The 25,908-nt window shown below is 45.6% G+C and overlaps 1 protein-coding gene and 1 long non-coding RNA gene across 4 annotated transcripts in view; one reads left to right on the top strand and one right to left on the bottom strand.

Annotated features, from left to right (window-relative positions):
* The window catches only part of SIK2 (salt inducible kinase 2), a 41,467-nt gene extending 37,274 nt beyond the window's left edge, over window positions 1–4,193 (top strand). For all 3 annotated transcript variants that reach the window (XM_015298073.4, XM_015298071.4, XM_015298072.4), the window contains one exon: window positions 352–4,193. In XM_015298073.4, the coding sequence (XP_015153559.1) occupies window positions 352–408 (57 nt within the window). In that variant the 3' untranslated portion in view covers window positions 409–4,193. The remainder of the gene's footprint in view (window positions 1–351) is intronic.
* On the bottom strand, window positions 1,928–24,868 carry LOC121107537. The gene is made up of 2 exons (XR_005841788.2): window positions 24,419–24,868; window positions 1,928–15,269 (listed from the first exon to the last, which is right to left on the bottom strand). It is a non-coding gene; the product is annotated as an uncharacterized LOC121107537 (long non-coding RNA).
* Between the last annotated feature and the right edge of the window lie 1,040 nt (window positions 24,869–25,908).

Here is a 25,908-nt window from a genome sequence, read left to right on the forward strand (position 1 = left end):
TATCACAGGAATTTTCAAAGGCAGCTATGCAACCTGGCATTGTGTTGAAAATTCTTCCTTTTTGTAAAGGGGTCAAAGCTATGAAGTTTCCTAAAACTTCACAGGGAGGAGTACAGTTCAGATAAAAGGAATATGGGGGAGGGAAGGTTTGTTCATTTCCCTTAGTAGCTGGAAAAGTACAACTGTTCAGTTCACAAGTTCCACACACTAAATTTCAATAAATAAAAAAAGGTTGACTAGGAATTTTCTAGTTCTGCCCTTTGCTCCCTGCTGGAGTGCGTGCAGCACTGATGCCAGTGCCTTAACACTTGAAAAGGCAAAAAATAATTGATGTTTATGTCCTTGATTCAGGCTGCATCAGAAGCGACTCTTTCTCCAGAAGCAGTCCCAGCTGCAGGCCTATTTTAACCAGATGCAAATAGCTGAGAGTTCATACCCAAGGTCAAGTCAAATGCCACTTTCATGCCAGGAGGAGCAGCAGCCATCGGCGCAGCAGCAATCAACCCAGTTCAGCCTCCAGCAGGCTCTGAGCCCTGTCATGGAGCCTTCCTCAGAGCAAATGCAATACGACCTCTTCCTCAGTCACTACCAGAAAGTACAGCTGGAGCCACCACCATCCTCCCCAGTCACCAGCTCATCACGATTGTCATCACCAATTCAGGTGCAGCAGCCACCACAATCCTTACAGTACTCCTATGAGACTTGTGAATTGCCTGTTGTCACCTCTTCTGAGCCAGACTACCCTGACCAGTGCCAGTATTCCATGGACCCAGCACAGCAGAGCAGTGTAGCATTGCCTGACAGCCAGGGCAGCTTGGCAGCCCATGAGTCGCAGTCAAACTACGATACATTGACCCTCTCAGAGCTGCCTGGACTCTTCGATTGTGAGATGATGGAAACTGTAGATCCCCAGCACAGTGGCTATGTCCTGGTGAATTAATACCATGAGTGTCTAACATGAGTGTGGAAGCCAGGGTGGACAGAGAAGCATGTGAATTTTTGGTTTTGTTCCAACTCTAAAGTTTTCGACCCTTCAATCAACAAGGGAACTAAAAATCCACCTGACTGGAAAAAAGCAGGAGGTGGCTAGAAGTTTGTTGCCTCCAGCTCCTCCTGTCAGTGGCTGGGGCTAGACAATAGACAGTTCAGCTTAGTCCCATAAAGAACCAGTTTGTGTAGAAGGAGAGAGGGGAAAAAAAAGTTTTAAAGGAAGGAAGTGGCCCCTTCCAAAAACTTTGATAGTCTGGCAGCGTTCATCTAGCGTTTGCTAGGAGAAAGGAGAAGGAATGCATATTGCATTCTACTTCTTGGCAATAAAAGCAATAGTTTTCATTGAAATTCAGACTTGATTTTGGTCTGAGCTGATAGCAAGTAGCATACAGAGCTGAAGCAGTAGTGTGAGGTGGATCCAAAGGAAGGTTGCACTTTGGCATCCAGTTGCTGGTTAAGCTACTGATATGGGACTGCTCCACGGTAAGTCTAAGAGATCACTGGGCATCTCAGGCAGCCTCTGCTTCCTCCTGCTAGCAAATAAACAGTTATTTCCCAAGCCTGCCAAGGAATTCTTAGTTGGTCACTAAGGGAAGCTTCTGGATATTTGCTAAGTAATGTACTGACTTGATCAAAAGACACTTGGAACTGACACAGGGCATCATAGTGATTTGTAGAGAGCTTTGGTTGGGGCTGAGAAGGATTAGATAGCAGAGAGAGGGGCTAAGAAGGATGGTGAGAAGGATTGAGAGCTGCAGCCAGTGGCATCCAGAGCTCCACCTGGGTGATGTTGGAAATCACCCCTTTGCTGCACAGACTGTTGTGGAGAGTTCTGTCTTGGAGAAGTTCTGTTCACTGGAGAGGATCTATCTGACCTTCTGTGGCATTTTTGAAAACAAGCAAACAAACTGTGTTTTGAATTTGCAGTATGTGTTGCTGGTGGTTTATTGAGCTTTGTATATTTGGACAATTATTTACAGTTTTAGAACTTAATGAGCTTAAAAAAAAAAAAAAACCCTGTGAAGTGATAGTGCTGTGCCTTTTTTCAGTTCTTTATCAGACTATATGCTTTTTTTTTTTTCTGAAGAAAGTAGACAATACCCCATTTACATCCTTGCTACTGCCAAAGTCCCTTCAGAGCACACGTTCCACCATGTGGAATGTAATGCTGAACTTTGTTAGTGTTTTGATTGTTTCAGTATATACAACACTGAAAGTATTACAGCAATATTTAGCATCAAGAACTCTTATGTACTATTTCAACAAATACAAAATTCAACAAGCAGTTGTGTCCCCAGATCTTTCAGTCAGGAGATGCTAGTTGTAGGAGGATTGTTTAGGAATCTGCAGTAAGTTTAGATCACTAATTTGGCGCTCATCTCAGGTCTTTAAATGTTGTGGGATATTGCATGTCTTTCTCCTGTAGATGAAGCTTGTAGCCAGACAGTTTCAGCCCTTTTCTGAGCAAACTTTAAGCACAGTTGCAGATTCATTAAAGCACAAAGAGTGTTGGAGAAACTGTGCTGATGGCACATGTAGAGAACGCCAATGTTTACTGGAAAATTTCTCTAGAATGTAAGTTTAATTTAAATTTAAGACTTTGACACTACAACTAAGGAGGATGTAGTCACCAAGTCTTCAGGACATGTAGTCACTTAAAATGGATAGACAAACATTTTTAGTGTTTTTACATACTGTAGCAAAGCTCTGGCTTGAACAGATACCAGGAGGAAGAAAAGAAGTACTTGGGATCAGTTGGATCTTCAGTGTATGACAGACCATAGATCCTACTGGGCTCCAAAGAGGAGTTCTCAAAGCTGCTCTCTTATCTTTCACCAGAAAGGTGAATAACCAGCCAGCCATTTACAGCAATAAGACCACGCTTAATTGTGGAACAGACTTCAGACACTGCACTGTAGGCTTTGTGAAGAAGAGAAGAGTTTAACAACCAACAGAAAGTACCTTGTTTCTTGTGTATGACAATTAGAGATGTCATCAATGATGGTACAGAGCCTGCTCTGATACTGATCCAATTCAGTCCTAAGCGCTCAGCTTCTACCTCTGATATCAGAATGATTCTCAAGGCAGCAGCAAAGGAAAGTTTAAGGAACAGCAATCACATCTACACACTACTTATTTTTTGACACAAGATAAAGACAGCTGGAAAGCTGTTGTTTAAATAGCTAAGATAGGCATTTCTTTTTGAAGGGAATTCACACAATTAAAGCTTTTTCTGACAGTGCAAATACCTGCAGAAAATAGAAACCTCTGTGCCCCCCTGAAGTGACTGACAAAAGGACAGGAAACAGATGAAAACCACCCCAGCATACGGCACCAGGCATTTTAGTATTGCAGAAGAGAAAAGGTGGCAACGAAGTCCTTTTCTTTCATTCCTTTTCTATCCCGCCATTCTAAGATCAGACAAGTGCTCAAGGAACTATGCAGCCAAAACTGCTACTGAGACACACAGCTGTGTCAACAGGCCCAGTTTTGCACCAGGAGCTGGGTTACTGCCAAGCCTATAGCTACTTTCCTCCCTGTAAGCTCCACTGTACCATACATTTTAGGACTCAATGGTAACTCAAGAGCAGAATTCTTCTCATGAGATTCATTTATCAGAATGTGCCAATGAATCTAAGCTCATCTGAGCTTCGCAGTACTGCTAAGAGGAAAGCTATGGAGTTTTTGAATATAGCTTAGACTGTTACCATCAACCAACATCCTATTTAACGTTTCATGTAATTTCCTTTAGCCAGTTAGAATAAAAGGCTTCTAATGCCTTTTCATACAGCAGAGTATCCACTGGGCACCACTTTGTAGTCATGCTACTTCAGAGTGATTCCTTTGTTCAAACCTGTTACGCCTAACATTAGAAGACAGTGTACACTACTGTTAAGAGTAATTATTAGCTTTATTATCTTGTATTACAGGCTCCTTTGAAGAGACTTTGGTGCGATGTATATGGGGTAAAAATTTCATATGGAGAAAAGTGCAATATATGTGTGCGTGTGGTACGTTCTTTAATGTATTTTTTTATGGAGTTAGAGGGCTTAGTCTCTGCTTTGGGATAAATGCACTAGTATTGTGAGCTCCAGTTTGGTAAGTTCATCTGTAGTATTTACATGCAACTGATATGCTGGACTCTGTGAAGCAATTACAGTGTATTGATACAAAATAAAGAATACATACATTTCATTTTCAAATACATAGTAAGCTAATGTGGCTTCTGCTGCACAGTGTTCTTCAGCAGCCTCCTTATATATAGTGTTGCAGTTATTTTGTCTCTGACACACAAAGCTTCAAATCACCAAAAAAAAAAAATAATAATAACTACTACAAAGGCTGCATTCTCTAGGCTGAAGTTGGCTTCCTATTGTTTTAACACACATGGGGTTGTTGATACTACAGACTCTCTGAGACAAGTGGAGAAAGCATTCTAACAGTTCCACAAAGAAAAGGAAAAAATTGCATGTCTTTATTATCTGCTTTGCTTCTGGAGCAGGACTCCAAAATTGGCAAGGTCAATGGTATATCAGCTTGACATTGAAAGAGGAAAGTTATTCTCAAAATCACTATTAGTTTTGTCATTGCTCCGCGTCAGTCAGAATAAGTTACCCAAGAGGTTACACAAAAGCAGTTTAATATGGATCATGTAATGCTAATTCCTAGGAATGCTGTGTGAATGTTTCATGCAGAATAAAGAACCAGGCAGTCTATCTGACACTGCAGTATTTTCCAGAGACTGGAAAGCTTGATGCCTCAGGATTCTTACAGTACTGTGTGCTCTAACAGAAAACTTGTTCAAAAGTACTTAAGGTGAGATGACAAAAGAAGGGAAAGTTTGCCGAAGTTTTCCTTCTGCGGAATCAGAAACAACAGCAAGATTTGCACTTAGCCTGAAGTTGTCTTACTAATTAGAAATTTGAAAACACATATTTCCTGCTCTTCCCTTTCTCTGTACTGACAGTAAGACCGAACTGGCCCATGAAAGACTTAAGAAAAGAAGCCCCACTCTGAGAATGCAACAAGTTAAAACAATTTATGAATTGCATCCAATTCACCGCTTTCCTTGAAACCTTTTACCCTGATCTGGGTATAAAAGGCTTACTTTGAGCCTAAGACAATCTAGGACCTTCCTCTTAGACAAGCAGCTTCATCTTTCTACAACTATAAGCAGCAGCAGTGAAAAAATCATCTTATTCTTCTGCTTGAAGCCCTACACCACTGTCCTGTTGAGGGTGAAAACTAACAAACGAACCACAGCAGCTCTCTGATAATTTAACCAGAAAGCTTGTCTACAGAAAAAATGGGCAACTCCAAAGAGAGATTCTGTGGGAAAAGCACAATGCCATGCTCCAAGTAGAGAGAGAGAGTCAGAAACAAGATCAGGTAAGGAAAACATTACATCCCAGCTTCTTCCATAGAACTGCAACAGCAGTCATATTACAGGAAAGGTCATAAAAGTGCACACGTGAAAATATCCCAAGAATTCTTTCCTTGACATCTCTAATGTAACTCCTGTGACTCCAAGGGTTTCTAAAATAGAAAGAAACGTGATGCTTAAAGAGCAAAACCAGAAATTAGCAGCCTGGTACTGAAGCAGGGAATGCAAGGTGAAATGGGATTTGCCAGTGTATTTAGGTGTTGCTACACAGGGGTGATTGAATGCAATGCTATGTGACAAGCAGGAGGCAGAACGAAATTAATATCTCTGTATTTTCTAATGAGGGAGTACAGTATGACTGCCTGATCACTGGTAAGAATTCCGCACACAAGAAAATGAGCTTCAACACAGCATAGGTTATTTTTCCCCCATAAATTAAAGAGTGTAACTGGACAATGCCGCACAGATTCTGAAGTCCTGACCCCAATGAGGGCAACACAGAAGGAGCACTGCCAAGCAGGTCAGCCTGGCAGAGAGGGCTGCACACCAGGACAACAAAAGACTGAAACTTCTGCTGACTCAGCTTATTTTCTGACAAGAATATCAGATTGCATGTCTGAAAGGGAAGTGAGATCTTGGGAAACTCACATTAAATACAATGAAAAGAAATTTCTAATTGGGTAAATCTCATAGAGAATCAGCTGTGAATTGGGACAAAAAAAGCTCAAAGGAATAAGAACTGGGAAGCAGAACAGAGAAATAAGGCAGATTGAGCCACTAAAGCAGCAGCCCACAGGGGCACGAAGAGCAAATAGTATTGGCACTTGTTTTGGCATAGCAGAGACAGTGGGAACAAGGCAGAAAGGAAAAGAAAGACTGATGAACAGATATGAAAACATTTTACCTGGTATCTGGAAGAAGATGCAAGCTAAACAATGGTGTGGGACAGCACAGAAATGGGTGTCAGGAAACTAGATCCAAAGTTGAGAAGTGCACACAAATACAGAGAGCAGCCCCTCCCCTTACTGCCAGCAGCCGTGCATGCTCACACCAGGTACACAGACAAACCTGGCCCCTGGCAAGGAACATCACCCCAGGGGCCACACAGCCCTTGAGCATGGGGTGTGGGAAGTAGGAGACTACTGTGTGTTTGAAATGACACTCCAAAAACATCATTAACGGGCTAAATAGGAATGCTGGAGCTATTCTATTTTAGTACAACCTCAGACTGAAGCATATAACAGCACCGCATGACAATATTGGAGTGCTCAAAATAATATGGCTGAGCCCAATCTGCAAAATCACACCACTAGACACCTATATGCCTTTGTTCTTAGACAAGCATAGGTATTAGTAAAGGCTACTCAGGGTAAACAGGACTCAAAAACTAGATCTCATCTTTCCAGCTTATTTCAGGAATTGTCTGTCTATTGTTCTAGGTCTTTCCAGCAAGGATCCCAAACAGTATCCCTGCTGGGAAAGTTCCATTTCCTATACAGCTGCCACTCAGTATTAGGAAAGGGCTTTAAAGTGTTGGTTTTGATAAGAGATCTCCGTGCTCAGAAAGATACATTAATGGAAAAATGTTATGCAAGGAAAATGCCATAATATGGTTTTAGGTAACAGTGCCTGCTGAACTGACTTATCAGAAAATAAAGGCAATAGTGTTTTGATAAGAAGCCACGTGGTGTTGATTTACAGAATAGAAGGAAAACAAGTTACATTTTGGAAAGCTAATAGGAGATTTGACCCCAGTGGACATCTACTTCTCTGAGAAGTACATGCTGAGCTCTGGAAGGGTTGGGTACTCTTTGGGGAGTTCATGAGCCCTCTGCAGTCTGTCTCCTGCAAGCTGTGAGAGCCGGGAGAAACTAAGAGCATGCAGCTGCTGACGTCAATAGGGTAAATAATACCATGCACCAGAATCACCTGGGTATGCATTACCCTTTCAACTGAGCCTGCAGGGCTCTTAGGGAAGCCCAGGTGTCTGCTTGCAAGGAAAGTACTGCACCAGATCCAGCAAATATTCTCTAAAACCTCCACTTCCATTAAAAAAAAAAAAAATTCAGCCTCTCAGATCTTGTTTTGTTTTTGGTTTTTGAAAGCACAGTATACAGCGGCATACAGTTTCTTTGCTGAGTGGGTACTGTGACACATGTGCCAAATGGCAAAAGCCCCAGCAGTCAGGAGGTTGCCTGCCCCATTCCAGCATGGGCTGCTCTGTTTGCAATTAACAGCTTACACATGAATCACTTGGTGAGGCAACACCACTGCTGCTGTGGGCAGTCAGGAGCAGAGAGTTTCTGCAGAGCTGAATAGGGCACAAGGTCAGCACTGCAGGCCTGGCAGCAAGCAATGTGCCCAGCTCTGAGCACATCAGTCGCTAGGGTGTAGGGGGCCTGCACTTTGCCCACTACGTACAGAACCTGGCTCTAACCTCCCTGGTAGCATTGTGCTATGAGCAAAAGCAGGAGGACATTATTATTACTGCTGCTAATTAGTGGCCAAGCCCTGTTAGTGCTGTTCACATCATGGTAGCTGCACAAAGGGCTGCTGGAGAGATGGTGAGTTATGGACAGTGATCAGGGAGCTGACAGGAGCTGGGGGCATAGCCATATCCTAGCTGCTCCCTGTGCCAAGCCATCCCTAGGGGCCATTGCCATGCCAACACATCTGCCCAAGTCATGCCGCCTATAGGAAGCTGAGGGTAAATTTAGCACAGAGCCAAGGAAGGTTCTGAAGCACCTTCCAGGCACTGAGCAAACTCTTTCTCAGGAAGGCAGAGAGAGCTCACAGAGCTCCTGATGGGGACAGAACCAGCACATCCTCCTTTGCTGCCAAGAGCACTGGTCTCAGCTCCACTTGTGCCCCACAGGCCCAGCCCAGTGGAGCCACTAAGCTGAAGGCCAATTCAACACCCCTGGTTGTCACACACTCACTCCAGTGCCAAGCCGCAGTTCCATACACAAGGCCCTGAACTCCTCCCAGAGCCACAGCAAGCTGACATTTGGCCCTTCTGGTTAACCTTGGTCCTTAACCTCAAGCCCCACAGACATACTTGTGGGTCCCAGCACTTCACCTTGCCCTCCTGATGTTTATTCAAAGTAATCACATATTTGAAAACATGTCAAAGCTCTGAGTCAGCACTGGGACCTGGGTTGTGCTGGGATTCACCCAGCAATAGCACAGAACACACTTCTCCAGCTCCCACAAAGCAGTGCTTTTTTCAGGAGTGAAGGCAGCAGGTGAGGGGTTAATGGACCAGCACCAATTCAGGCCTATCTAAACAGAAAGAAAAGCAGCCAAAACATTTCTCAAGAGGGGAGGCAGCTGATGCCAACAGCAACCGACCTCCATCTGCCAACAGGCAGCTCAGGCACCAAAGACCAGCTGCTGCACTTGGTGTTCCGTGGTGCCCTTCTCCCTGCTTCCAAAGTAGGCCTCAACCTGTCATAGTTTCATGGTTTGTCATTGGTATTCCACATCATAACATCATGCAGTGCACAGGGAGTTACAGAGTTAATGCTGCAGTTCTGTGGATTGTTCATATTTGTCATGGAACCAGGCCAAACCAGGCCAAACCATGACACAGCCTCCCAGCAGACGGGGCTGAAACGTCGGCTTGAAGGGATCTGTCCTGTCAGAGGGGATTTAGAAGACTGTACCATGCAGTCTGCTGCCTGTAAACAGAAAGCCTCAGAGAGGTAAAAGTGTTGCTTTAAAACAAAGTAACACTCCCTTCTGTAACAAAAGAAAACATCCAAGAACTCAACACTAACTCCGAGGGGTTTTAAAAATCTAAGTGGAAAACCAGATGATGAAGATAAAACATTAGCTGTTGGCAGAAAGCTTACCAGCAGTCACAAAGTGTATTCCCAAGATCACACCAAAATACCCAAAAAGCAAGTCTGTGGGTGAGGTCAGCAGACTTCTGTGCCCCTACTGCTGGACAGCACTTCAGTCTGATGCAGCTACATGTTTCTGAGGGTTTCCCTGGAGAAGGTACACCAAATCCCATTTAATCAAGAAGCACGGGTAATGTCAGATGAAGGCAAGGAGACTTGTGTGCTGACATGGCTCTGAAACAGTGATCCCGTGCTGCAGGCTAGCAGCTAAGGACGTGGTGGAAGAACTCATCAGTTCCCAGAAGAATGTGCTGGTGGGCACACTGCTTTCCAGGAATTCCTGGAAGCTGCTATACCCAATACTGATTGGCTCACTTGGGAATTGCCTTGTGACTCCAGCTTCCATGGCCATACAGGCCCTTGGCTTGCTATACCGCTGTTTCCTCTCTGTCATGGCCTAAGAGCACTGTCCTGCTTGCAGGGGAGTTGCAGGAGTCAACACTTAGGCAACTCAAAAGGACAAGATCTCCAGTATCCCAAAAGTTTGAGCCGTCTAAGCCATGCTCTCCAGCTCTGGAAAGCAAATTCCCTTCTGGCTTTGTCCCAGGCAGAGAAAAGTTTTAAATTTCTCAGTCATCATTAAGTTTATTTTAAAACACTGTTTGCAGGAAACATCCATTCCCATGACAGTTTGTTTTAACAGTAGATCCTTCACCCAGTGTTTGCTCAGTGAATGATGTCACTGCCCATCAGCACAGCCAACTGCACACAGACATGGCAGCCTCTAACAAACAGGCCTCATTTCCTCTCTCTGCTGAAAAATGCATATCTGTTTTACTGCCCAGGTAACAAGTCAGCGAGTCATTTGTAAGAATTTTCACCTCAGCTAAGAGACTGCAGTGGCTGAAACACACCCTCTTAGAGGCAGAACAAAAGCTCAGGCCCTCAGCAGCAGAGTTCTGGCTCCATTCTGACGTCAGCCCAAAGCTCTCGTTTCTGTTTTCAAGGATTTCACACAATGTCTTTATGGAAGGACAGAGTCTGAAAGTGGAACTGTTCAAGAGTGCTTGCCATAGTGTCCAAAGGTTCAGGTCAGCATCTCCTTTCACATACAATGCAGACTATGGGATACAGAGACAGTTTTCTGTCAGGCATGGCTCACAATTGGTCTCATTCCTCTCTTCCCCTGCCTTTTCTGTTCAGACAATGCTATGCACAGGAGCTGGCTTTTACCTACTATACTTTCTTAACAGAAGTGTCCTTCAAAGTATGTAGAAATCCCAGCAGAGATAGGGTTGCTCTCCCTTGTATTTGTGCAAGCAGTCAAGGTAAACAAACACACTGGTGGGAGGCTGACATCAGCCTGGCAGGTGCAAAACCTGCAGACACCTTTTCCAGGCTAGGATTTTCCCCAGAGTCCTCCCCAAGAGAATGCAAAACCTGAGCATTTGCTCAACAAGACTTGCTGCCATAACAGTAATAATAATAAAAAAATCTGTCACATTTCTCCCTCAATCAGAAATTCAGCATCTCCTGGGACATGGTATCTGACTCCTGAGGTGCTCTGCTCATTACTGGCCCCCACCCTTTGCAGTTTTATTTCCCTGATGACAGCCAACCCAGTCAGTACGTCACCTTCCTGCAGGCATTCAGTCCCTGTGCTGCCACTTGCTGCAGTGCAGGGCCTTGGGCTCAGCAGAACACAGAACAGCCTCAGTCAGAAAGCCCCATGCTGGGACTCCAGAGGCCTGTGTCCACTTTATCAGCTTTGTCACTACACTTGAAGGCTGCAGCCTTTATGGCTCAGCTTCCTGCCCCAAGTAATACACCCTCTTCGCATTGCCTCCCTGACCTATTCTCCCCTCTGGATTAGGTGATTACTTGCTTCTTTTATCTGTAACACATTTGTAAGTACCTAGGGGAGCATGACTACTACAGAAAACACCAGGCTGACAGCTGCTAACCTGCATGTCTCCCATTCTGCACCTTGCACAAAGTGCACTGCTAGCCATGCTCCAGAGGCAGATGCCAGGAGCTCTCATCAGATACATACCAGCATTCAGAGGCACAGAGCATACACACGAGGCCCTGCTCCCCCTTACTACAGTTTGGGCCCCATCTGAGCTGTATTTCTCTGCTGATGTGGAAGCCTCCCCTCCAGCCAGCACACTGGGAAACACCTCTCAGAAGGAGCTAGTGTTAGAAACTGAAACTTCTTCCTAGCCACCACCACAAAGAGCTGGGCAAAAGCAAACAAATTCTACTTCACCCTTCCTTGCAAAGAGAGCATTTTCTCCTTTTGATATGGTACTCCCCATTCTTTTAGCAAGAGGATTTGAAACAAGACCTCAAGATTCAAAGACACAGGTCAAACTGCAAACCCAACCTTACTGACATGTGAAATGAGTAGCGCAATAGGGTTAGAAGTTCCTCAGCTCTTCCCTCCACCTGCATGTGAAAGAACAAGCTACTTGAATTCACAGAGCCTGACTGAACCAACCACCACAGTACCTGACTCCAGGGTTGTGCCCTAGACAGTGAGCAAAGCAGATCCAAGACAACCTCTCACATCCACACTACCAGGTCAAACTAAAGTCACCTGAAAAATTCCACTCACTCCTTGTAAATTATCATCAGTCAAAGGAATGTAACCACCAAAAAGTCTGCCTTTAAGGAATGTGCGTCACACCATTTCTTCAGTTACTGCCTTACCCTATACACATACAAGAGCTGGAGAATCCATTCCCCCTCCTATCAAACTGATCTGCCCCATGCTGCCTGTGAGGCTGGAAGGAAATAAGCAATGGAGGCTGATTTTTTTAGCTTGCGAAATTGTTTTCAGTGCTGTGATATACCAGATCTCTGCAATAAAGCAGTCACAGCAACAGTAGTTGTGCAAGAACTGTGTACCCTGCAGCTGCAAGAACAATGGCTAGTTCACTTTGCCCCACAGCTGTTGCAAATGTTCATTATGGATTTCTGAAAATTTAGTCTAACTGGGGTCTTAATATTCTAACAGGTTTAGGGAAAGATATTCCCAACAGCACTACTGAAAGACCAAACTATGACAATGTGGCTTTGGGGATGGAAGAGTGTGAATCTCCTCCCTCCCCCGCAAGGATATAAGTAGTACCCGAAAGGAATCCACGGTGTTCCCTTAGAGAAATTCAGACTTCCTCTCACTAAACCACTTTCCAGCCTTGTAACACTATAATATGATGGAAAGTATAGCAATAATGGCAGGGTGGCAAAGTCTCAAGCTACAGCAAGTGAGGATAAGTCCAAATGCAGTAGTCATAGATGCAGTAACAAAGGGAGAAAATTTGCTTACCTTTGGAAGGCCTCAGGAAGGCAGGGATCTCCAGCAAAATCTCCTCACCTCCACTGCCAACACCTGAATGAGGACTGGGAAGAGAAGGATCCTGGTTCCACCCCTTCCATCAGTCAGGTACATTGAATGCATCTGAGCTGCCTTCCCACCAGGTGCACCATCACTGCTTCAAGCTGTGACTCAGTATTTTGGCTACAATGATGTAGATCCTTCTAATGCCACAGACCCTTCCATGCAGCAAATACATCATAATGCTAAGACTATAAATCAAAACTATGCTTGAATTCTTAGAGGAAGGTGGAAGAGGAATGCCAGTTTAATTCCCCACAGTCTAAGGTGGAAATACCTTCATAACACTCTTGTCTTGACTGAATGGAACTCAACAAGAGGCCTCTCACATCCAGTATGACTAGCACTGGAGGACAGAGGAGACAGCTGTCCTGTTGCCCCAGCAGAGGCTGCCTCAACATTTTCAGCAGAATGATGCTATCTCACTCCTTACAATAAGTTCAGTCATCATTTCAAGGTACTTCCTCAGAGGCGCAGGGGAACGCTAGGACTGCAGTCAAGCTGCAGGGATGGAGCACACAAAGGCAGAGAGGAAATGGGAGTGGCAATATGGCCAAATAGGCCTGGGACATCCACACCCTGATAGCATTGGATGCAAATAGACTCCATTAGATTTGATAGGAGTTTTCTCAAGAATTAGTGGAACCAAGACTTCACCACAGGACTGAATAAATAAATGATCCTGTGGCTTCCTCTTCCCAGACTCCAGCCTTTCTTGAAACAGATGGGCTGAAAAATGGTCCATACACAACAGAAAGTGAAAACATGGCCTGGCAACCAGTGGAAGGCTCCCACAACCTTTTCTTCTATGAACACTCACTTGTCATTGCTGCACAAACAAGATCTGCCAACGTGGGAGACTTTGGGGCAATGTTCCAGCAAGACAGGAGAAACAAATACCAAAACAAGACAGCAACAGCATTTTAACAGCTTGTATGGAAGAACAAATATTGACTAGTTGACAAGAAAAATCCAGCTCATCTTCCTTGTTGCGGGAGGCGGATCTGGCACAGAGGTGACTGCACAAGTCAGCGAGCATGCTGGCCTTACCAAACACTGCAAGGAAATTTCTTAGAGACTATTTCTGGGAAGCAGGACTGGAGATCCAAGCTGTACAAGGGTGCAATAAGCGTAAGTTCATCTCAATTCTTGCACACAGAGATGCAGGGACACTTGGCAACCCCCAAGCAGGAGAGGGGGACAGCTCTTGGTGCAGTGGCATCAGGCATTTTCTCACACCCTGCCTGTTCAGCACCTCCACCTCCTGCCTCACCTGTGCTGGCTATCAGCAGTGCATAGGAGCCAGGACACATAGTACACACCCTGCAGGCTGTACAAGGTTCTCCCACCCCAGGTAGCAGTCCAACTTACACAAGGATTCAGCATACACACACTCCAAACTTCTCAACCAATTGCAGAACTCGCTATTTCTTTAATTGCTTTAAGAATACCTCTTTTGCCCTTCCTTCAAGCCTCCAAGGTGTGTCATGGCTGTTCTACACCTACCTGAGAACCTACCTGTTCTTCACCTACAGAGAACAACACAGGGCACAGTCTGAGCAGCTCTGGGGCTTCTCTGTACAACAGAGCATTTACTTGAGCATAGATAGGAAGGGGAGCTCTGGGTTCTGACAGAAAGCTGAATCAAAGTCTCTGCAGCAATGCCAAACATGAGACTACCTTTGCAAGGGAAGATAACACACCCTGCTGCTACAGGTACTCACACCAGATGACTGAAAGAGGAAGGAAGAGCAGCCTTCTTGCGCCCTGTACTGCTAAAGGGATCTGTGCTGAGTACAGGTTTTGTGTGAGGAGATGCTGCTGCTTGACTGGGATGGGGACTGCTCATAGCCTTCAGTATAACAGCAGTCCTATTAAACCAGACATATTCATGCTGTGAGACAGCCTGGGCAGTGCACTGCACTGCTACAGAGTTAGCTGAAGCTGGCATTTTCACCAGCTTTGGGCAAGTCCTAGATCTGTCCCTCCCCAGCCAAGGCAGGCCATCCCTGCTTCGGGAGGTTCTGGGCCTTCCTCAGTGCTGAAGAGTGTCAAAGTTGAGCACGGAACAAGACTAAGTATTCCTGCTGCAGCCACCAAAGCAGCTGGTTTACATACCAGCACACCACAGTGACTGTGGCAAGGGCTCAGCCTAATCACTCATTGCTTGCACTGTGCTGTCCCCTTCCAAAATAGCTGACATCTGCCACCCTGCTGACACTGGAGCAGATGCCTTATTAGCAAAGCCAGAACTTGGAAGGTTGGAACAGGAAGGACGATGAGCTCAGGTAGAAATCAGCAATAACAGCAGGGACAGGCAGACTCTGGAAAAGCAGAGATCTCTTTTTCTTGCCAGCTTCCCCAGTGAAAAGCCTCCTTACAGCTGGAAGCTTGCAGAGCAAACTCACTTCATGGAAATCTTTATTAGTGGATCTCATAGATCTTTCAGAAAGGAAACTGAAGGAGGCTTATGCAGCTGCCCCAGAGCGTCAGCACACACTGTTAGTTTTGTTACCCAGGTGTGTTGCTAGTTCCACTTTTCTCTTGGTTCAATTCAACCTTCAGGATTTTAGAATAGTATAGTTTGCATGCCACACGTACCTTTTCTGAGAGGAGAGAGAAGTAGAATGCACACAGCAGCTTTGAGGGCCTGAAACAAAAAAGGAAAAGATAAATCATCTTTAAAGTGCTCATTAGCCAATACGCTCAAAGTGATACAAAAGAGGCTTTGCAAAAGATCTGGGCTGCTGATCAGTGATGCAAGGAATGTCAGTGGTATGAACATACAAAGCCCAGTCCCTTTCTTCTCTTGTCTGTGAGACCAAAGCTGGCTTGTGACAGCATCACCAGCTTGAGCACATCAGCTTGCCCTGCTCTTCAGCCTGTCTACCATCCATTCCAGTGCAATCAAGGATGAGATGTCAGCAGGAAGGTGGAATTATCAAAGGAAGCTGAGATCCAGGATATCAGGGTCCAAAGAGCACAGTACAGCTCCTGTAAACCTTCAGTATCATACAGCTAGGCAGGCCTCCCTCTACTCAGGGCACAATTTAAAGGCGAAAGATAGCAAGGTCACATTTAAATCCTGGCACTGCCTCTTTTCTATCCAGTCTTTCTGCTCATCTACCCTTCCCTGAAGGGCAGACAAACTTTGATGGGCACTGGGATCGTAGTTTTGCTCTTGCAGTGATCTTCTGTTAAGCGTATTGAATCAAAGATGGATGGAATGCCCAAAAGCCTACGTGGCAGTTTGCTGTAGGCTGCCAGCATTCACTCCATGCCCTGCTGGTGCTGGCATATCACGGCATTTTTCAACAACTGGGCCAAGGGAGTATTCAGGCATGGAGAGCTTAATGACTGCATCAAATTAGTAGCTTTTGTTTGATTGCTAATTGCCAGAGCTATGCTAGCAGAGTACATTTCAAATGCATGCATACTTTCACTGAGCCAACTACTAACAAAATCCACTATTAAATGTGAAATGGAAAAGCAAAGCTACTTCCTTCATCAGCAATGCTGGACCCTTCAAAATCAAACTTCTGAGTGACATATTGAAATCGAGGCTGGGTAGAGCCTTCCTTCCTCAGTACTGAAGCTTATCAGCTTATCTCTGATATCAACATGTTGGTATCATCAAGGCTTGATAGTCCAAATCTAACTCCATCCACACAAAGCTTGGAAAAGCAGCAGCACTCAAATCTGACTTGCAGCATATCAAGAGGTCAGGGATAGCATACAGATCCAACATGTACTTACAGGTCATTTTAATTCACCCAGTTCCAAAGGTAACACAGCCAAAGTTCTGGACTTCCAATTCACATCAGTCTTCCAGAAGAAAGAACTGTGTTTTTCTGCTCATCATAAGGCAGAACTGGATGTCTTTCAAAAATGCAATGTAAGAAACAATGGCAGGAACTGCAACTGTGAACTACATCTCCCAGGAGACAACCAGGGTTCTCAGCCTTGCTGTATTGCATCTGAGAACAAGCAGCTCCTGATCTCCTGCAACTTGGAGCGGACACCATCAAAGCAGAGTCTGGTGATGTCTTACTGGCATAATAATGTTGGCATGCTCAGAGAATCATATGTCAAATAAAAGAATATGAATTGTGAAAATGGCATGACAAATGGTAGCACCAATGTAGCTGTACCACAGCTATAAGCTCAGCCTCTGTGCTTACTAAGCAGCAAGTTTCTAATTTAAACAAGACTTAGTGTGGACAAAGGCAAGGCAGGGCTCTCTGCTGCTGGTAACACAGGAGCAGAGCCTGGAGGCCTTGTGTCCAGTAAGAAGCACAGTTGCTTCTAAATGTGTCCCCAGGAGATAATGAGTGTGCAGTCTTTATCAGCACTTCGCTTGTAAGCAACACGTTGATAGCAAGATGGAAGTCCATGGTCACTCCAAGCTGCCCTCATTACTGCTGCAGAAAGGCTCTTTCAGTGTTTGGCTCCAGGCCAGAGCCAGGCAACTGGCAAATTCTGCCCAGTTCTTATTGTGCTGCAAACACAGCAGGGTTGGGTCATTTGTTTCTAGAGAAACAACTGCTACTGCACCCAAAGCAGTCTCCAGTTAGGAAGGAGGTGCACAGCAGCCAGTAGTCTCAGCGTAACTGGAACCACAGTACTACTCAGTGCTGAGCAGATTTCTGTTCACTACCTGTTGGACTTCAGGAGAAATAATCTCAACAGTTCTGTTCTAACACCAGCAGAAGTTCTTCTGGAATAAAAGCAAGGACAAAGCAAAGATCTGGATGTCACCCCTCCCAAATGCAAAGACTGACATGGAGTGGAAGCAGTTCAAACCACATGAGGATTCTTCTTGTCTCATAGCCTGAACTTCTCACTACTCAGACAGTTTTGAAAGAAGCCTGACATGGAAAAGAAGGGACTGTCAGAAAGAACTGACAGGAGGAAGTTGAACCTCTGCCACCCGGGCCAGACCTCATGCCTTCAGGCTGCTGGGATACACAAGAAGCTCATGATCAAAGCTGAGAACCCATTTAACCCCAGGCATTAGATTTTGTACCAACTGTGCACCTAACGAGTGATCCAGCTACTTATAAACTAAAGCAGAGAAACTATTTGATGAAATAAGTAAGTCACCACTGAAGGGAATGAGACTGTCACCTATCAGACCAGGGTAATGATATTCTAGCACAAGGTGACTAAACCATTACTCTTACACTAAGAAAAATATACGTATATAATAGAAAACCCAAGGGTGAGAACACAAGTGTTTGGAGTGGGCAGACAGCTCAGCCTAAAAAGCTGGAAAATATGTGCTCCTCAGCAGGGAGCTGTAATATATTTCCCCTTTTCTGCACCAGAATTGGAGTGCTCAGCCAATATAGAATTAAATGGACCTGGACAAAGCAGCTTCCTGAGGAGCATAATTAGCTGGTGGCTTGGAGCACTCTCTAATTCAATTAGCAGCACCATTTATCAGAGCCAGCTGAGATTTACATTTGCACTTGCTGACGTCAATGTGAGACTCACATCGAGTCCCAGAAGCCTCCAGTTCAGCAGGAGTGAATCGAACTGCTGGGGTCGTTTATTTTCAAAGAACAACAGCTGTAAGGTGCTTTTTTTTTTTTTTTTTTGCTTTTGTTTTTTTAACGCTCCTCACTTTGCAGCCTCTGAGCTGCAGACCCAAAATCTACACCGTTTGCTTCCTTTGCAGCCCAGTTCAAAGTGACAATCTTCTGTTCTCTCCACTTCTTTATTATATATAAAAAAAAAAAAAGCAGCATTTTCAGTGCTCTTACACTTACTTCCTAGGCAGCAGAGGGCACTTGCAGCTCATCATGGGGAAGCAGATGCCAGATTTAAGAACCATATCATATTCCTCTGAGCTGATATGGGAGAAGATACACTCAGAGACACACGCAGCCTGGCTCACTGCATGAAGTTCCTGATGCACCTTCACCACCCCTACCCACAGACTTTTGTGTCACACTCTGGGAAGACCTTTCCCCACAGATCCACTGGCTCTGGGATAGAATGGTAGAATCACAAGGTTGGAAAGGACCTACAAGATCACTTAGTCCAAACATCCTCCCATCACCATTACTACCATAAGCTACTAAACCATATCTCGTAGCTCCTCATCCAGACCCCGCTTGAACACTACCAGGGGATGGCGTCTCCACCACCTTCCTTGGCAGCTATTCCAACACCTGGCCGCTCTTTGAGAGAAAATTTTTTTCTTATCTCTCATCTGAATCTCCTCTGGCACAATGAGATCCTTCCAGCTTACCAGTTTCCAACACCTGACACACTGCTACAGCTGCGCACCACATGCTACTTGCCTGTAGCTAAGCTACCCAGATCCATCAACTTTTCAAGTCTAAGAGACTGTGCTGCTTAGATCTGTTATTCCAAAATAAAGTGAAACAAGAACTTAAAAATGGTTTTGCTCATATTTCTATATATTCTCCACATCAGACCTACTAGCAAGTTTCTGGACTATAGAAGTACTTGCATCCCTGACACAGACTAAGGGCATCACTGATGTGAAGCTTCAGTGAAGCTTGCAGTTGGATGGAGAAGGGCAGTGGCAACTGCAGAATCAGCCTGCACAGGCTGGTCTGAGAATGGACATAAGATAACGAAGGGCTGAATAGCAGCAAGGGAGACAGCTGCACCCACAGAGACAGACCAGCAGCACCTGCTGTACAAGTGAAGACTTCCACACTCAAGCACAATAGCTAATGCCTGGGTCTGTGGGGTGAGACAGTCACTTGCATCCCATTCAATTGGGAGGCAGATCTGTAATGGTCACTAGCTAGCTCATCTGTCAACTGCCAGCCTACTGCAAAACAAGTCATATCCCCTTTTGAGAGCTACTTTGAGCCCCATTATCTTATGCAAGTTATAATTCAATCACACTCAAGGAAAAAAAAAATGAAGCAAACAATGCCATCTTATTTTAGAAACGCTATGACGCATTCAGAGCAAAGGAGCTCAACAGACCAATTGGGAACACGTGCCATGGGAAAATCTTTATACACACGTTCCAGCAGAATTCCAATACTTGGATGCAAAACAATACAAAGATATTTATCTGCCTCTGCAATTATAAAACTGAAGGTCCTCACACGCATTCACTGTCAGACTACTGCAGACAAGGGGGAAGCTACCGAGCTTTAAGTCCACATGGGACACTAAACACATAGAAGGTATAGGAGGCCTGGCTGCAGCTGTGCCCCTCTAGCCTCCAGCAGCACTCCGCTCAAGCTGCCCCCACCTGTGCTGACCAGAGAGAGCAGGGCTGGGAGCCGCAGGAGCTCTGGAGGGACTCAGCAAGATGAGAATCAGCCCAGCTACTATGGCAACCTGACCTCCTTATAAGGGGAATGCACTGCACCTCCCCTCTGCTCCAGCTGTGAGGCACTGATAAGGAACTACACGGGGAATTTCCATGCAGCAAAAAAACAGAAGAGAAGGAGGCTGACAAAGGACACCAGCAGGACCAAGCAGCTGCCTGCCTCGTCTTCTCTTGGGACATGCTCTGCAAGTCCACTTCCATCCCAGCCTCCCACTAATGCAACATCACCTTTAGTTAAGAAGGTCACTGCAACCAGAAAGAGGCCCTATCCTCCCCACCACTCTTTGTTCTCAGTTCTTGCTGACTGCTTACCCACAGAATACTCAACATCCCTTCCCCATTCCCACTGCTCTGCCCTTTCATCTCATTGTTTCCCCAGTCAGAACGCTCTGCAGTTTGAGCATCTCTGTGACTCCTAACAACAAGCTGCTGCTGTTCCATAGGGAGATTCTACTTTTGCTACAACAAGCAAACCTATTACTTAAATCAAAGTGATTGTACAGGTTTCCACTTCTTAGCTTGGAAAGAATTTACCAGCAGGAAATACTTGAACAACAAGTGCAGCAGCCACGGACACAGAAACAAAGAGAAAAAGCTGCTTACCTTTGGAAGGCCTCAGGTATGCAGGGATCTCCAACAAGATCCCCTCACCTCCACTGCCAACCCTTAAATGAGGGCTGGGAAGGGGTGGATCCTGGCTGCAGCCCTTCCATCACTCAGCGCATTGCATGCACCTGAGCTGCCCTGGGCTGGCCCTGCCTTCCCCCCAGGTGCTCCATCACTGCTTCAGGCCATGACTCAGCATTGCCACTACAGGTATGTACAGGAGATTATTGTTTCCTCTTACAAGTTTTCATAACTGACTCTTCTTCCCCCCTCCCCTCAACTTGGTCATAGTCAACGTCCTGCAAATACCACAAGCCATTCTAACAGTCAGATTTGCCCAACAGATTCTGCAACACAGAACTCACCCCCTGCTCTAAGGAAGCCTCAACAGTAAGAAGAAGAGGCTGAAACTCATGAAACCAGGAATGAATACTCCAAATTAATTCTAACTGTGGAAAAGTAAGAGATACAACACAAAACCACACAATGTTAATAGGAGATGGTTATCAGTGATGGTGTATATATACACACACCACATCAGCAGAATTGAAAACGGACTAAGAAGAACAAGAGATCAGACACACTTCACTCCAACAAAGACTATACTCCAGATGCCAGCACTCCAGTACTCCATCTTCTCAGCAGCAAAACTCTCTAAAATTTCTCTGCTTCAATTTGTTTTTAGTGTAGTTTTTAAACAGGAAGGAGCCAACCCTGCCTCCTAATATTACACTGTGTATTTGTTGCAAGCTTTGAAGGATGAGAACTGATGAATTCCAGTTCAACTATCATTTATTTGGACTCTCAATTCATGATATTTAAAATCCTGAACAATAAGGAGTGCCAGCTCCTCTCTGCATGCTTGCCACTTTCTCAGGCAATTAGCTCAATCAGTCAGTAAATTACACATGGGGGCTTTAATCACTGCACTGTTGTGACACGTGTCACTTGCCACAGCAATTTCCTGCAATCAGAGCCACTTAAAGAGGGTCCATGTTGAAATTAATCAGACAAATGAAAAGCAGCAAGAAAAACCCAACACCTCTGCAGCATGAAGATGTTCTAGTAACAGCAGAAACACTAACTGAAGTTAATAAAGCCAAGTTCTGAGACTACAAGTTCAGGTTTAGAGGAGTAGGGGTCCCCAGTGGAGTCAGTGATCAGTTTGCCTTCTCTCTCTCCCCCCACGTGCCTCATAATCCTTTAAGTCCCACAAGAGTACAATCCTCAACCTTTGAGAGTCTACATATGGGATATTAGTCCAGAAGGAACATATGGCTAAAGAAAAAAAATACAGCTTGTTCTCTAGGGCTCAGGTCTGCATGCAGACAAATAAATAAATAAATAAATACTGTGGTGCTTGCACTGGAGATGCTGTAGATTGATTATTCTGCAACCTCCAGCAGCTTTTGCTCCCATCATGTCAAAATTGGGAAAACCCTGTTCCAAAGCCACAAAGCGCTGGCCAGCCTTTCATCTCTCCTTGCAATGGAACATTTTGAAGTTCTAAATACATACTGCTGTCCTGGCCATGAGCAAGCTCTCCTACTAGCCCAAGGATGTTATAAGAATGCCGCTGTGAATCAAACACTTCAAAACAGACCAGTCCCTGGAGGCTGCTGGAAACAACTCATGCACCAGTGTGGAAAAGGTTAGGCACGAGCCCACAGCAAAACCCAAAGGTAGGGTCTGAAGTTTCCATTGCAGAAAAATTCACAGCAACAGACTTCAGAGCGTTCCTGCAGAGATGAAGAATGGCAGCAAAGCAGCTGTTCCTTCTGCTATGGAACAGTACAGCAACAAGTCACCACACAGCACCACCCAAAACAGCTCCTCAAATGAAACACCAAATAAGGCCTGAATGGCACTGCCAGAGAAAGCTTCACTACTAAACACTGTTAAATCCCTCCTAGAATACCTTGGCAGGGACTAAGAAATGACAGATGAATCTGTACCCAGAGCTCCCTGAAGTCTCCATCAGTCTCTCAGGAGCCCTATTAGAAACACAGCACTCCTGCTCTTTAGAAGTACAAGGCACGAACAACTTGGTGCAGCAGCAGCTCCCAAGCATGGCACTGCCACCAAGGTTCAGGCCTGATCTAGGTCACCCAAATGACCAGAACCAGGAAACTCCTGAAAGGCAGATGAGTTGCCTACTGATCAGATATCACTGATGACAACTCAGACTCCCCTTGAAATCCATGAATTATTTCTAAGACCTTCTGGAATCCTACTGAGCTCACCAGCTTCGTTATTTCCTATGGCAATAATCTCAGCACCCAACTATGTGCTGTCTGAAACTGCCTTCCACAGCAATTCTCACATTTGGCTAATGTAAAGAGGTACAATATGTTAATCCTGCCTTTACCACTGTTTCTTTTCATAAGTTTAAGCAGTAGTGTCTCCTCCCCTGTAACCTGTAGGTAATTTTTACATTGCTTATGGGAAAAACAAAAACAAAACAGGAAAAGGTACTTATTATAAGGTCTTTGAAGAGCTTATAGAAAGAAGGCAGCAAGAGGAGCTTAACTGTGGTTATCATTACTTGTCACTCACTCTCTGTAACCTATCAGTCCTCAGGATGATTGTTTTCTCCACAGTTCATTCCTCCAAAAGAAATGGAGATCAGGTATTGACTCTGTGAGTCAAACTGGCCCCAGCTGCAGCACGATTACCAGAACAGCAGGTGGAATTATCCACCTTTCTTCCTCCTCTGAGGTCTCAAAGATGCCTTCACAATAACCTCAGACCCTGTCTGCCAGCCAAGCTCAGGCCACGTGCTGCCAAATAACCCGAGCAGACTCACAGCACAGAACCACATCAGGAACCTGATGCAAACTGAAAGCACTGCGAGTTCTGCACTGCCTGCCTAACTGGGGCTCTGCAGCCTGTCTGTGAAGAACAGCAGTAGCCAAGAACTGGATTAAAGCTAGCAAATACAGACACCCCACTCGTGCCCGCTGCACTTGTGTTACATCCAGACAAGTCTGCTATTAACAGCACTTCGCTGTGATACGGCGCTGTTGAGACATCCCGTGACGAAGCGAACAAAAGCCGCTCAACTGACAGCGCGGAGACCCGGACGAGAAATTCCAGAGAAATTTCCAGCTCGAGAGCGACACCTCGTGGCAGAAGGGCAGAACTGCAGCCCCTCAGAGTTTGCAGGATGTCTTTGATTAAGAGTGCATCAGAAACAGGATCAGCCATCAAAACCTGGCATGTAACTGTTCCGACAGCAGGGAGGAAACATCTTATCTTAAACTCACCATAGAGATCAGGTCTTTGATAGGTGCAGACATAATCTAAAACAACATTCAGAGTTGCAAAGAAAAAAGGAAGAAAAGAAAATGAAAACAGACACTAATAGCTGGGGTAGAAAACGGGCTTATAAGGCACCAGGATAAAACTAACAGCTCACAGAGAGCACCCATGGATGCCAGGTAACCAAAGAACCACTGCCCCTGATGGGACAACGCTGCAACCGCACCAGAGCCCAACAGGGCTTCCCTGCACCCTCCCAGGCACTCTTCCTCAGCTTTTTTCAAGCTGGCTCACAAACCTTTACAGGGAGGTTAGCATTTGTAGACTTAGCATTAATTGAAACACTCGTTTGTTTCTCAACTCTAATAAGAAACAAAGCATCTGTTTAACACAAACCAAAGGCACGCTTATTCATCACAAAAGCAAATGCCCCCGATTTACTTTGTTAGTCTGCAGAACTCCAGTGAGGAACAGGGCTGGTGGGCATGAAGCCACAGGTGTGCGTAGCAGCAGCTGACACAGGCTGGAGAGCACTCCCATGTCTGAAACCATTCCCTTAAACGCGGTAGTGTATCTAAAATAGAGGTTAATATAAAGTGCCTCACCCCATAGACCGTTCTGCATTTTCCACCTCCGAATTCTTGATTAAGAACGTTTCTTCTTGAGCACACAGATTAGCAAAAGGCTGCGAGAACGCCCGCAATTCTGCCGGGCGCTGCCGGAGCCGCTCTCCGGTCCCAGGAGCTGAAGATCTGACGGCGGTTGGAGGCGTTGCTGAGGAGCGCGGCGCAGCACCTGGCCAAGATGGGACACCTGGACGCCGCGGGTGCTTCACGGGCCAAGCCTCGCGCCCTGCTGCGCGCGGCGCAAACACACACGTGCACAGAGACAACACAGAAAGAGCAAAACTGGAGACTGTGACTCTAGGCAAAGAACGACAGGAGCTGCGTGCAGAAACTCCCTTAAACCGCACAAGGGGTCAAGAACCCATTTTGGTTCTAAACGCGCCCCTCGCTGCTCGAGGACATCCCGGACAACGCTCCTCGGCTGCCCCCTCCAAACCCCAACCTCAATCCCCCTCCACGCGGTTCTGCAGCTCCGCCTCGGGGCGGTTCCATAACGTCCCCACCTCCTCCGCCGCGCGCCCATTCCGCACCGAGCGCTGCTGCGGGGCGAGCGGCGGGGCCGTTGCAGCGCTGCCGGCAGCTCCGCGCGCCGTGAGGAACAGCCGGCAGCATCCCTGGCTGCTACCAATACCCAATGGGATGCAAAAGGTTCCTGTAATCCGGCCCCGTGCTGCAGTTCTCCAGCAGCAGTTGCCGCCATTGTAGCTGTCAATACGGCATTCACAGTATAGCTCTCTACCTTTTCTCATCTTTTACGATCAGCATACTCTAGCAAAGAAAGGCGCCGCTTTAAGAAATGAGCTTTCACTACACACACACACACACGTATACACACACACACCCTTAGCTGAGCTGGGAAACGGAGCCCTTATTTCAAGTGACAAAACGGCCATCTGCAGGAATTCACACCTGCCATGACATCACTCAGAGTTACTCTGATACCATTTTTTAATCTTCAGCTTACTTGCTTAGAGTCAGCTTGGAGCTGACACAGATGTGGGGCCACGCGGTGTTATCAGTCACACCAAACATTGCCTTGGTTTTCTGCTCAGAGTATGGCACGCACCCAAAGATGCCTTCCTAATACCTTAAACCTTTACACATATGTGTTGAACTCCAGGGAAGAAGACACATATACCAATTCCAAATATATTCCAATTCAAATATACCAATTTAAAATCTTACCAGTTTCTGTACCCAATTATAGAGATCACACCATAGCAAAGCTTGGTTTCAGCAATCAGAAGGGGCATTGGACCCAGTTTCCATGGTATGGCCATGAAGGAGGGAGTGAGGAGAATCAGAGGTTGGAAGGGATCATATTAGCGTTCATAAAAGTCTGAAGAAGGTTCATTTATGCATCCACAAACTGCTTCAGCAAGGGTATTTCAAGTACCCCAGAGGATACCAATATGGCTCTCCATGCATTATCATGACCAACAGAACCTACCCTAAATACAGTGTGCCCG

Source organism: Gallus gallus, chromosome 24, assembly GCF_016699485.2.
Source record: "Gallus gallus isolate bGalGal1 chromosome 24, bGalGal1.mat.broiler.GRCg7b, whole genome shotgun sequence".
Taxonomy (NCBI): Eukaryota; Metazoa; Chordata; class Aves; order Galliformes; family Phasianidae; genus Gallus; species Gallus gallus.